At 45.3% G+C, this 13,455-nt stretch overlaps 1 protein-coding gene across 1 annotated transcript; it reads right to left on the bottom strand.

Moving 5' to 3' along the window:
* Window positions 1–551: 551 nt before the first annotated feature.
* ISL1 (ISL LIM homeobox 1) lies at window positions 552–12,210 on the bottom strand. Its single transcript, XM_004456183.4, has 6 exons — window positions 11,866–12,210; window positions 10,831–11,020; window positions 7,807–8,066; window positions 5,655–5,941; window positions 4,231–4,398; window positions 552–1,724 (listed from the first exon to the last, which is right to left on the bottom strand). The coding sequence occupies exons 1-6, from the start codon at window positions 11,891–11,893 to the stop codon at window positions 1,608–1,610; spliced, it is 1,050 nt and encodes a 349-aa protein (XP_004456240.1). The 5' UTR covers window positions 11,894–12,210; the 3' UTR covers window positions 552–1,607.
* Between the last annotated feature and the right edge of the window lie 1,245 nt (window positions 12,211–13,455).

Genomic DNA, 13,455 nt, shown 5'->3' with positions numbered 1-13,455 from the left:
GCTAGGCAGAAAGACTCTCCTTTAGCAAGCGCTTACACCTGAAAAAGGGTCACCTCAACAATCCTAAGCAGGCGACTTTAGTATAAAGCACTCACTCTAAGAAAATAAAATCGTCACTCACAATCAGCACCCATTCTGAGCAGGACTTTCTTTCTATTTGGGGTGGACTGTGAGGTAGTGTAAGAAAGAACACCAGGGAAATAAAGGTAGGGAGGACAGACAATAGTTTCTTATTTTCAAAAACCCAATAACATTATCACAGCTGAGTGCCAAAGAGTTTTGATTCCACTATTGAAAAGCAAACTTGCAAACTAGACTTTAACTACTTGCAATAAAATATCATACCTCTTGTATGTCACTTTACCCAGATTCACATGCAATCCTTTTCAGACATTTTAGCAGCTTGCTTGCAAACATATAAAAGAGGGACCCTGAATCATTGTGTTTCTTTATTTATCTATGCCAAACGTTTATTAGTGAAATAGTCCTGAAGATATAATTCTACATATGGCGCTTTGATTTCACATATTTATGAAAAAAGACAAAACACATAGAATTAGACATTATAATTCAAAGACCACGGTACAACCTTTATCTTTTTTTTTACTTCAGCAAACAAAAATAATGTCCAATGACATGAAAAGTGGCAAGTCTTCTGACAATAAATAATAAATTACTTTATAATTTTTGCAATGCAAGAGCAAACAAAAAAAAAAAGTTTCCTTTTTTTCCTCTTTATTTCCAGAGAGAAAAAACAGTCATTTTAACCAATAACTATACACATCTTTGGGGGAAAAGTTCTTGGACAGACACAAGTCAAACACAATCCCGAGACGCTTGTGGCAAAATAGAGGTAACCTTGTTGCAATGCTTTATAAGTTGGTTTTTAAATCTGAATTTAAAAACCTTTAAAGTCGCTTCAGACTTCTGGATAGAGGATGGATCTCAAAAAAAAAAAAAAAAAACCCAAAAAACAAAAATATGGAGGAGGGGCAAAAGTAAAAAAGAAACCGCTACAGGACATGCTAAGAGACCCAGGATTTCAATTAACCCCTTGTTAAAGTCAACTAAAAACATCACAAACCATCGCAGCTCCACCTTCCTGAAAGGCCTCTTTCAGCCAGGAGGCCAGTCTCTCTTCCTGCTCATATGCTGGAGCTCCTGTTTGGCAAGGCAATGACCAATATAGAAACAGCACCATTCAGATTAGGATGGACTAGAAAAATCTCTATTTCTGCTTTTCTCTAGATGTGCAGTGAAACGAAAAGACTTTTTTTTTGAGATCCTTGAATATAAATCCTCTACGTTTTAAAAACGTCTTTTTTTTTTTTTTTTTCAGTACTCCTAAGGTCATCAGATAGCGTATGTTGGGTTTTGGGTTTTGTTTGTTGTTTGTTTTAATTCTAGTAAAATCCCATGATTGTCTTCACAGTGTTGCTACCATATCACCTTGTCGTTAAAACAGACTTCGTGCATTTCATGGTGCATTCATTTCTCGATTCAGTTTTCATTGACTGGGTCGTTAAATACTTTTGCTTCAGAGTTCAACATTATAATTTCCCACTTTCTCCAACAGGGAAAAAAAAATACATCTGAATAAATGTTCCTCATGCCTCAATAGGACTGGCTACCATGCTGTTAGGTGTATCTGGGAGCTGAGAGGACATCGACGCCACTTCGCTGCCTGTGGAATTAGAGCCTGGTCCTCCTTCTGAAAAATTGACCTGCATAGAAGGTTGAGATAGGAATAAAGGAGGATGTGGTCACATTCATAAAAAATTATAAACTTGTCATATGTGTTCGTATGTGCACATTTGTGTGTAGCTAGATCGATCCACAGATATAAATGAATTATAACAGGCTTAAAGAAAGCCTACAAGTGAGAATCACCTGAGAAGAAATTCTCCAGCTTTCCTATCTTCCAAAGATCTGTTTTCACTCAAACTGAACCCCCAACATTATGTTGCATTAAATTAAGAATGTGTTTCTCACTGTGAAATGGTATCACAATGCTACCATGCATGCTTGAAATAAAATTATCCTGTTAGCTACATGTTACCCTGGGAAGATGGGAGCTCTGTTTCTAGGTATCAAAGCCTCTCTTCCCAAGTTGGAACATCCAAAACGCATGCTCAGATTTAGAGAGGGCTCCACAGAACAATGACTAACTCCTCAGAGGGCCCAGGGCATGGGCTTTCTTCCTTATTGTTGGTCCTGCAGTCATTTGCACCCTTCCCTTCTAAACTAGGCTCTTCTTTCTGAGAGGAGACTCATATTTTATATCATCGCATTGTAACTATCTGGTTCTTTCTTTCAAGCCAAAAAGTATTGCTTTCATAAACCTCCTCTCCTCTACCCTCAGCTTACCCTTCATTGCTCTAATCTGACAATAAAGTTTCAGAAGGTGCAAATACTGGGTTATCCTAAACCCTCCCTTCACTTCTATGATGTGTTTTGCTCAAATAACTTATCAATTAACCTGACTTTAAAATAAGTTCTTTTTCCTGGTTCCAGTGTCTACCTTCCTTTTCACCCTATTAAACTTCTTCATTGTGAGTTCCAGGGACTTTTCAAATTTGGCCAGCCTCTAGACTGGTCCACTTACAGACTCAAGCCTCAGGCAAGCCCTTTTAACCAAGTTGTCCCCGGGCAATTACCTAACCATTGCCATTGAGGAAGGAAATGATTTCTGTGTAAACGTGAGAGCAAAAAGCAACACCCAATCTCTTCTCTAAAACTTTATTTCCAAAGCAAAGGAAAATTTTAAGCTAGATGTTCATGTTTTAAAGAACAAAATTCTATAGGGCTGTTTACTCTAAGAAAAAAAGTCTTATGTGTACATATACCATTTTACAAAGAATCAGATATTGAATGTTTTTGTCTTAGTCCCTTAAGCCTCATGTAGAGGAAAAAGGTGAGTTAATTTTCTCTTCTCTAATTGCATCCACCATCCATGTGGAATCTAAGGCCCCTCTTGATGTAGAGGGGAATTGGACATAACCATCCCAGGGTCCACAGGATGGAGGAATAGAGTATGGATTAGAGTGGACTTACTGGTGTTCTGCTGGGGAACTATTGTGATTAGTAAGGGAAGAAATTGTAATATTGATGTGGAGAAAGTGGCCATGGTAGCTGCTGATGGTAGGGAGAGGGAAGAAGAGATTTGACGTGGGCACATTTTCAGGATTTAGAGTTGTCCTGGGTGGTGCTGCAGGAATGGATGCTGGATATTGTGTGTCCTGCTGTGGCCCACTGGGTGGACTTGGGGAGAGTGTGGACTACAATGTGGACCACTGTCCATGTGGTGCAGCGGTGCTCCAGAATGTATTCACCAGGTGCAGTGGATATGCTGCGATGATAGAAGAGGTTGTTGATGTGGGAGGGATGGGGTGGGTGGGGTGGAGGGTACATGGAGACCTCATTTTTTTTTATGTAACATTAAAAAGAAAATAACGGGAAAAAAAAAGAAAAAATTTTCTCTTTTCTAGATGTCTAGGACACATGGACATGAAAACAGTTCTTCACAGATTAAATAAACATGCTATCTCTGAATGTAGTTCTCGTGCCCCTTTTTGCTATACGTGCCACACTGTATGCAACTCCATGATATTTGAACTCATACACTTAAACACATCTCATTTGAGATGAAGATATTCCCAGAAAGAAAAACATCAATCATTTATTTGAATAATTGGACTCTTTTATTGATATATTTGAAAATTGCAAATATATCTGCTAATTATTGATAATTAGTGATAATTATCACTGCTAATTAGTGATAATAAAATTAAATATGTATTACAATCAACTTGACTTTTGTCTTAAATAGACCATTCTCTTCGAGCTGAGAAGGGAGTAAACTTACTAACTGCTCATCAAAATGCTAAGGTGGTCTCTAAAGTCCCTTCCAACTTTCAGGCTACAATGTATGATTTTGCAACTCTGCACACCTTCCTAACCATATCTATCTAGTTAGGCACCTAGGAATTAGTCCCTTAAAGCAGGTCTGATAGAAAATTCAATCTAGATGGTCAAATCCTGCAGTCTTTTAGAAAAGACCCAACAGGAGGTTTGTTTTCCTTGCACTTGCCTCCATTCTATTTACCACACCTACGGAACCCTGAGGCAAGAAAGCCTGCCCCATTCCCCAATCTTTCATTGTGTGACAGTGAAACCAGAATCCCCTTTTTTTGTTGGGAATTCAGCCTCTGTCTGGGAGCTGACACTTACCAGTTGCTGAAAAGCAGGCTGATCTATGTCACTCTGCAAGGCGAAGTCACTCAGTACTTTCCAAGGCGGCTGGTAACTTTGCACCTCCACTGGGTTAGCCTGTAAGCCACCGTCGTGTCTCTCTGGACTGGCAGCCACCATGGGAGTTCCTGTCATCCCCTGGATATTCTGTGAACAGGCCCCCACCAATCCCAACATGTTAATGAGCAAACTCCCGCCCTCCTTTGTCTGTGCAGGTTAAGCAAATAGACCATGGGTATTACCTTATCTATATGGTGGCCTTTATTGACTCAGTTAATCTGCTGCACCTATGGATATTAGCTGGAGTTCAGTTTTGTTTTTTAGTGTTTTGCTTTTCCTCTTCTGTGGGCTGGACTATTAGGTCTGCTTAGATCTTATTAAGCAAAATTCTACTATGACTTTTTTCTTTCCCTTACATGACAGCTCATTCCGATTCTTCCCATCTGCCTTCCCAGGCCACAGCACGCAGAAGTAGAAAACTGAGACAGGCTGAGCCTGCCTTTCACCTCTAGATGTAGTGGTTTTGGGGGTGGTTTCGGATAGTTGCACACATTCTCGGAGCAGCTCCCTAATCTCTCACCCCACCCCCTGTTCACCAAGTGTTTGGATCTGGCTGCTATTGTGCTTAATATGCACTAACCACCTTAGAAATTGCCCTGGCCCAGGACTAGACGGCCTGCCAAGTTTAATGACAGCATGTTTTATGGCATTTAAAAATAGGGCCAAAGCAGTAAAAAAGTAAAAGCAAAAGAAAGACTTTCTTTAGCTTAACCAGGAAGGCTGCCGGGTGGGTGCTGCCTTGGGCCTGGGATATTAGTGCCGGGGACTTGATGCCTCTAAGGAGGTCTGGGCTTGACCTGGCACACAGGGTGCCACACAGGGTGCCCTGATCACTCGGGTCACCTTGGGGGAACTCAAGGTCCTGGAAGCACTGCAGTAGGCCAGCAAAAGGGGACCTCCAGGGTGACCCACCCATTGAGCCCCAGTATACAGACTGGGAACCAATGTATTATCCTTCCCTCCGTTCAGTGAATGAGGGGCAGCTGATGACCTGAACGTTGGCAAAAGGCAGGTTAGGCATCCATGCGCCTGCCATGAGCCGGCAACCTTGTCCTTCCAGTTTTGAGGCTGGGTCCAGTTTGAAGGGCATGAGCCCACCCATGCAGGCAGGGAGGTGGGAGCACCTGCCCAAATCCTTCTGGGGGGCCTCTCTGGTCTGCCTTGCCCTGTCTAGAGCCTGGTGCCTCTCTCCATGGGGCACAGGAGGGTGCAGGATCAAAAGCCATGCACAGTCCAGGCTGGGAGCCCGGGACACTGCACCCAGCACGCGGGGACTCTGTCCCCACTCTCAGTAACCTGCCTCCCCCTCCCCATGCACCCTAAATGGCCCCAGGGCCACTCACAGTTTTGTCGTTTGGCTGCTGCTGCTGGAGCTGCTTCATCATGATGCTCCGCTTCTTGTCCTTGCACCGCTTGTTTTGAAACCAGACCCGGATTACGCGGGGGCTGAGGCCCGTCATCTCCACGAGTTGCTCCTTCATGAGCGCGTCGGGCCGGGGGTTGGCTGCGTAGCAGGTCCGCAAGGTGTGCAGCTGCTTCTCGTTCAGCACAGTCCGCACGCGGGTGGTCTTCTCCGGCTGCTTGTGGACGTGGGGTCGCAGGGCCGGCTGCCGGGCAGAGATGGGCTCCGCTGCGGGGCAAGGGGCGATGTGAGCGGAGCAGGCCAATGAGCCTGCTTGCCCGCGCTGCTCCCAGCTGCTAGTGCTATGCAGCCTCGACAGACAAAGCAGGGCGCAGCAGAGGTGGTGGGAGGGGGAAGAAGGGGAGAATAAAATCTCGATCTCTCATCTGCAGAGGTCAATGCTGAGTATTAGGGCCCCAAAATCGGCCCCCACCCTTGCTCCTGTCAGCACAGAGTTAGCAAAGGGGTGCGCCTCTAGCCTGTCCCCTTGCTTGCAGCAGCAGCAGAGGCTGCAGCAGCGCATTTTTCAGCATTGTCTCTTTCCCCCTACAGCCATTCCTAGTGCCAGACCAGGTACAGGTAACACTGAGTGTCACCCTCCACCCCCCTCCAGATCCAATGTTTCCTTTTAGGGGGAAGGCCACAGGATACGGCAGGAAACGCAGAACACCCCAGCGTCAGACAGAGGCACTACAGCAACCAGGACCTCTGCAGCTGGAAGGCCCTGAGATTTCTACCAGAAAGCCTTGAACTTCAAACAGAGAGGACGCTCACATGAGGGGGCTAAAGAAATTCCGTATTTCAGCCATATTTCCAGTCTCTGACTTTCTTAGTAATAAATCTACACAGATAATCCTGAGATGGACTGACCCAAAGCAAAGGAAAACTGAAACTCTGTTGAGATATTTAGGCTCCAGATAATGGACTGCTGGAACTATTCCGTGCACCCCCCACCTCCTAATCCCTGTATTTCTCCCTTCTCTGTGTTTCTCACTAGCAGAGCCCTGGCTGTACTCTATGCGAGGAGACACCCCTGGCTCTGCCCCTGTGCAAACTGGTCACAAATCCCTCGGGACAAAGTGCTTAGAGATACCGGAAAGCAGAGGGGAGAGAACAGTGGTTTCCCCACCTCTGGTGTTACCCGAGAATTGATACTTTAAAACTGCTCTAAACACAGGGCAGATCTGTGCATAAGTGGAAGGCAGGTTTGGAAACACTGTCTTGCCTTTTCACCCAGGGTCTCAGTCCTGGCCAACCTTGCTTTGTTTCTAAAGGACCCTCCCATATATATGGTACAAATCCTATACCTTCCAGGACCCTCAGGGTCAGGCCAACACTAGTGGGGTCAACTTAGAGTTACATCGATAGGTCTGAAGAGGAAACTCTCACCAAATCACCTACAATGAATGGTTTAAAGAGGCAGGTTCCCTTTAAAAAGCAATTACTGCAGATTAGCTTGTTGACAGTTTTAAATTACAGCTCAATGCAGTGGCCTACAGTTATTGAGGCTATCTTTTCAGGCCTAGTTCTCTCATAAAAGGATAAAAATAAATTTTAAAAATGTTTTGGAATGTGAAGCAGTTCACTAGGAAAAAGGATTCGGAAAGCGAAATGACTTAGGGCAGCCTAAGCTTCCTGCATTGGGTTAAAGAAGGAAGCTCCAGGGGCCCAGGGCTCCACCCCTTTAATTAGGCAGCGGCTTGGAGGATACCTGGTGGGGAGGTGAAGCCCGTTTTCAGTAAGCCATGGTTTGGAGACCAAGGTGAACTGGAAGTACTGTTTGGGCGTGTGCACACATGTGTGCACAAGTTGTTTAAATTCATGTGAACCTATACTGAGACACACAGACGTGTAGCTGTGCTGGGAGGGGACGTTAAAGAAGACATTGAGTGCACTGAATCCCGCTGCAGAAGGGCGAATTACAGTGCAAACAGCGCACAAAATACTTCATATAACTGCTGGCCGCCCCAGCAACCACCCCAGGGCTACGAAGGCAGTTTCGGCCGGCCGCTGGTGCGCACGCAGGGGCGGCTCTGGCCTAGCCTGGCACCCACCTCCGGGTGCCGTGCCTCCCCCGGGGGACCGAGGAGTACCTGCCATTTGCAGCGGCCGCGCCGGGTGCAGGGGGCTGAGGGGGTCGCTGGCGCCCAGGCTGGCCCTTTCCACAACATCGTGGTCCGCGCGGCAGAAAAGCCCGTCTTCCCGCAGCGCGAACTCGTCCCCGGGGATGAGCTGGCGGCTGCAGGCCACGCAGCGGAAACACTCAATGTGGTACACCTTGGAACGGGCTCGCATCACGAAGTCGTTCTTGCTGAAGCCGATGCTGCATTTGGCGCATTTGATCCCGTACAACCTGCGCGGAGGCCGGGCCCGGGGCGGGAAGAGAAGCACAGGGAAAAGGGGTCATTTCAAAAGCGAGCACTGCCCTCGTCTAAGATCGCACGCAACTCTGATCGCAGCGGCCCGAGACACGGAAATCCGCATCAGCAAACAGAAGCTAGGTATGGGGGTGATCGAAATGAGTAGGTCTCGCTCTGCATTTCTTTCTTTTCGCTTCCCCTTCTTTCTCTCCCCTTCTTTTACTCTCTCTTCTTTCCGATAAGCTTCCGTGTTTCAGGCGGTAACTCTTAGTTTAGAAAATCCAGCCCATAACAAGGAAATTTTATTAGTAGATTGGAAACCCGGGCTCCCGCTTCAGTGACGAGTATCAGGGCAGCACTTGCAGCTCTTAACAGGAAGGAATCTGGGGATTCTATGGCTGCTACTTACCCCAAACTTTCGCCTCCCTATCCCCCAATTTCTGTTGCAAGAAACTGCAACAAAAAGTCCTTCCAGAGCGAGAAAGAGAGAGAGATTGGAGAATGGGTTTGTCATCCCACTTGGTTTGCAAACATACACAAATGCACAAGCAGAATAACAGAAAATGAAACCTCTGAGGGTTTCCAGATCCCATTTTGCACAAGCACGTTCTGTTTTTTTCCCAACTAAAGATTTTTTCCTCAGGCAACAGTGCTAACATAAAGTTTCCTCTCCATTCGTCCTTTAAGTTTTTATTTTAAAATCTCCTTAGGCTTCCTCAATCTTTTTAAAATTGTTGAAACATCTACCGCTATTTCCATTTATTTGAGAGCCATGACCAACCTGAAAAAGAAAAGACACACTTCCAAGGATTTTCTCATTGCTGACCTTTCCTCGCCAAGGAACAATCTTTGTACGTTCCATCTAAGGCTGCACTGGCCCGGCCCTGTCTCTGGCTATCAGTAATAACAGAGAAGGGGGGCATCCCTACAAACAGAGAGAATTGAAAGGGGATACCTTGACCCCCCTACCCCCCTGCCCCACAATGGGAGAAAGGCATTCAGAAATCTGAAAAAGGGCTCTCAGTTGCGCTTTTACAAGTAAGGATTCCAAAGGCATATATCCCAATCAACTAACGAACAAAACACTGAGAAAGAGTAAAGAGGAGAAGGTAAAAGCAAAGATGTCCTATAAATGCGTGTGTGCACAATTAAGCACTTGCAGGTCTGTGTGCAATTGAGCAAAACACTATCTCCAGAGAAGTAAAGATACTCCCAGAGGTGCGAGGTGAATGCTCCCTCTCCAGAATCCTGAGTTCACACACCAATCAAGTAAACAATGAAAAGGGCTCATTTGTCAGAGGTTAGAAAGTAGATTCAAAATTTTCTCCCTCCGCCTACTTAATGTGAGATCTTCCATTTCATAGGATGAGGACTTAACTTTGCCCATGACCAAACAATTTAGAAAACCCCTCCCCCTTCTCCTCGTACCCCAATTCTCCTACATCCTCCCACTCCTCCCCCCTTCGAAGTGTTAAACTTTTTTTTGCACCCGTCCAATTTCATCTCCCAAGATAATACTGTTCACTTGAGGATTTTAAAAGAAGAAAAAAGGCTAGAGAGTAACTGAGCAGCATAAAATGGTAACTGCATACTTAAATCTTGACTAAACTTTAATACAGATTCTGAGCTCCATAAATTCTATGGTTTACAGAAGCCATTACTTATTAATAGCCATTGGAGAATTTAAAAACAGAAATAATATCTTCCTATATTTAACATAAATAAAGAGTGAAAAAGATGTCTCTTCTGCTTGTTATTAAAACTAATGAAATTTCTTTAGAAATCAAATTGATATCTTACATTAGGGAAAGGAGTTTCTGACATACAAACACAGGTCAGAGAAAACTTGAGATTAGCAAAGCCTAAAGTACAGATGCAGAGTAAATTAAAACACACATGCATGCACACATACATAACTCAGAAAGTTCCTTTGTGGTATTAGTTTTGTCAGTAAGGGCAATTCACTCATTTTATCAGTTACCAGATTTTAATGTGAGAAAGGAAGCTGTTCAATTATCTAAATATACCAATTGTTCCTAGACAGATGATGGGCAATTTGATCTGCTCTGTCTAATTCATCAGCTCAGATAAGATAAGAAAGAAAAGACAGTCAGATGTCACCAAAGGGTTAATATTTTAAAAGATTAAATTTCCGGTCTTTTTGCAGGGAATATTTGGGTTAGTTTTGAAATTTTCCAGGAAGGAACTCTTACCCTAAAAGTAAAATGGGCAATATGTATACTTGCTATTTCAAAGTGCACCTCTAAATGTGTTTAGATCAAACTTTTATTTCACCTATTGTATGGACACCTCTAAAGAATTTGTATGTTACTAATAAAATAGAAAACTAAGAAACAAAAGAAATAAAAAGAAAAAAACCAACTGAACGATACAATAAAAAATGACCATTTTTAAAGTTTAGAAAACTGAACTTATCCATCTTTAAATATTTTTGTTTATTTTGGAAGGAGGGGGAAAGAGGAAAATAATTTGAATAACACAAATTCTAAGAATAAAATAGCCTCAATACCATACAATTTATGAAAACCACAGTGCAGTGGTTTTTTTTCTAAAAAGGAAAATGAACAGCACAGTTTAATTTAGGTAACACACTTACAGGGTAACTTTTGCACATTGGACACCACTAAGGTAAACTTCGCCAACAAAACAATACACCAGCCGCACCAAATCATAAATAAAGTGTGAGGAGAGAAAGGGAAATCTCACAACATTAAAGAAACAGTATAAATGGCGTACCTGATATAATCTCTTTTACAGTAGGTTTTCCCATCCCTAACAAAGCACGTACAGCTCTCGTCCAAATACTGATTACACTCCGCACATTTCAAACATGCCGCATGCCATTCCAAATCCGGAGAAACCCTTAGAATATACTGATCGTGAATTTGATTGCCGCAACCAACACATAAGGAAATCAGACGTTTTTCTGAAATGAAAATAAATACATGATTGACTAACCGTTTACTTCCTACAGAGATAAACACACTTTTAGTGTCGTTCTCTTATAGGGTGTTCTCTGGGAGGTTTTTTCCCCCCCTCCTTTCTTTCTTTCTTTTTTTTCTTCTTCTTAAGAGTATTACACTTTGGGATGGTAATTGAAGTGTGCCATCAAAACCTTGACTCATTTTTTAAAAGGAGGTGTAATATATGTAAAATGCAGATTTGAATAGTCTACATTTGTAAGCCTAGCACGCAATCAAACCCGTTCATTTTGTATTTCTTTTTCCCCACCTCCCTCATTGCCATAATCACTGGGAAAGATTATGGATAAGTCAAGTCAAAGAAAAGGTTTTGACTAGAAGCGTTAAGTGAACGCAGGGATGTCTATATTTTCCATGAAGCACGCTCTTAAATAGCACATAGGACTGGGTATCGTTAGCAAGAGCAGGCATCAATACAGTTGTCACTCGTTCTCTTTTGCAAGTCTAATGCTAATTCACATCTCCGGGTATTGTATGTGCAGGCAGACCTTTGCAACATAATAACCTTCTCGGAGAGCTCAGGATTCCCAAGCAGGAAACCACTGCTTAGCACCAGAAGACTAGGGTTTTGCAGGGTACACAGGCAAATGCAAACACAAGGTACGATCAGTTTCCCGAAGATCAGAATCGACAGCAAGCATGCAGGCGTGGCGGCAACAAGAAAAAGCCACCTTTTCTCTCTCTCCAGGCAACGACTCCAACTCCGAAGAGCCCTATGGTACCCGAGCCTTAGAGAGACCCCCGCACAAGAACAGCACACCGAGCCCCACAAGGTAAAACAGCCTCTTACTTTTTGGTGGATCTCCCATGTCTCCCATATCTGTAAGAGGGAGTAATGTCCACAGTGAAATGGTGGTTGTACAGTTGGTGAACTGCCCACAGAGAGAAGGCTGGAGCTGTGGCTAAGTGGGAAATAGTGGCCCCCGGGATTGCCACGGCTGAGCGAGCCTCTGCCTGGCTGCGCCGCGCCCTCGCGGATCGGGGAGTCCAATTTAAGCCGACGGAGTTGGCGGAGCGGAGGCGCTGCGGCGGCGGCGGACTCGGCGCGGCTCCGGCACCTCTCTTCCTTATCTCTTACTCAAACTTCTCAGCTCCAACTCAGCTCCATCGCCATTGGTCTGACGCAGCGCGCGGGGACGTCAGGCGAGCGCCGCGCCCATTGGCTGCGGGGCGCGCGGCGCAGCTGTTCTGATTATCATATTTCAGCTTCGCCGCCGCCGCGCTCCACTGACCGCTCAGCGAGCCGGCGGGAGAGGATTTGGGCTCCCGAGGCAACTTGCTCGGGGCTCAGGCCGCTCTCCCCCGATGCTCGGGCTGCCCGGCTGCTCGGGCTGCCCGGCTGCTCTGGCTTTTGGCCTCCTTCTCCTCCTCCTCCTCCTGCCCCTCCCTCGCTTCTTCCCGGCCGCGCTGCCTGCGCCCTCGCCTCCTCTCGCGCTGCTCCTTCGCCCTGCGCTCCTGGGGTCCCTGCGGTCCGGCTGGCTGCGTTAGGCGCGGGGCTCACTTTTCTGCCTCCGGTGGCCAGTGGCTGGTGGGTAGGTCTTCCTGTTGACGAGGTCTGTTCCCGGGCTCTAGGAAAAGAAAAGGGGAGACTTGGGAACGGGCTACTTGGCTCGCTTTGCTCCCGCGCTTTGGCGCACAGCCTGGGGCCTGTCCCGGCTTGGCTGCCTGGGAGGGTGAGTTCCCGAACTGGCTGCGCGCTGGGAGCTGCTAGGAGAAGAACCGGGAATGGGGATGATTAACCCAGAGGAACTGTTTGCTAACTCCTACTGCGGTTCAGCGTCACCCCCGACCTTAGATCTCCAAAACATGTGGGGTGGGAGGAAGGGGACACTTCTTGACTTAGTGGAGAATCGGGTTGGAAATGCACAGGTGAAATCAAGTTGACATCGCGAACTACCTCTTACTCCTTACAACCCTCCAAGTCTGCTTTTGTTTCACTCCAGAATTAGGAAGCGCACTAATCTGAAGGCAAAGAACGAAACGATCTTCCAGTAGTCTAAAGTTTGTAAAGCGAGTATATCCTGTACAATTCCTCTCTTGCCCTTTGTTTTTAAGCAAACGTGTGTGATTAGCTCGTGGTGTTTTGATAATTATAAGGACATGTCGCCATGTCTCTCTAAAAATTTTTTAAAATGCTTTATTCTAAGGAGATGAGTAGAGAAGGGGGTTGAATACAGAAGAAAAGTGGAATGTTTATTTCACTTCATCGGGGGTGGGTATATGAAACCTTTTTCCCGGGAAACTGCCTGGAGAGATAGGATTGTTGGTTACAACTCGCTGGTAAACTTTTTCAATAATTTTTTACACGGTCCCATCATCTCTTACGGTTTGCCAAAGACAAAGTCACAGGAAGGCCACGAAGTGCCCTCACACCTCCCCC

Source organism: Dasypus novemcinctus, chromosome 2 (assembly GCF_030445035.2).
Source record: "Dasypus novemcinctus isolate mDasNov1 chromosome 2, mDasNov1.1.hap2, whole genome shotgun sequence".
Taxonomy (NCBI): domain Eukaryota; kingdom Metazoa; phylum Chordata; class Mammalia; order Cingulata; family Dasypodidae; genus Dasypus; species Dasypus novemcinctus.
This window is presented reverse-complemented; position numbering and strand designations above follow the sequence as displayed.

Bases quoted from the DNA above. Each gene is read 5' to 3' on its own strand.
- ISL1 (XM_004456183.4), bottom strand. From the start codon at position 11,893: ATGGGAGACATGGGAGATCCACCAAAAA. The intron at 11,021-11,865 runs GTAAGAGGCTGT...TTTTCATTTCAG, and splicing joins CATGGGAGATCCACCAAAAA to AAAAACGTCTGATTTCCTTA. The intron at 5,942-7,806 runs GTACTCCTCGGT...CTTGCCCCGCAG, and splicing joins GCGGCCGCTGCAAATGGCAG to CGGAGCCCATCTCTGCCCGG.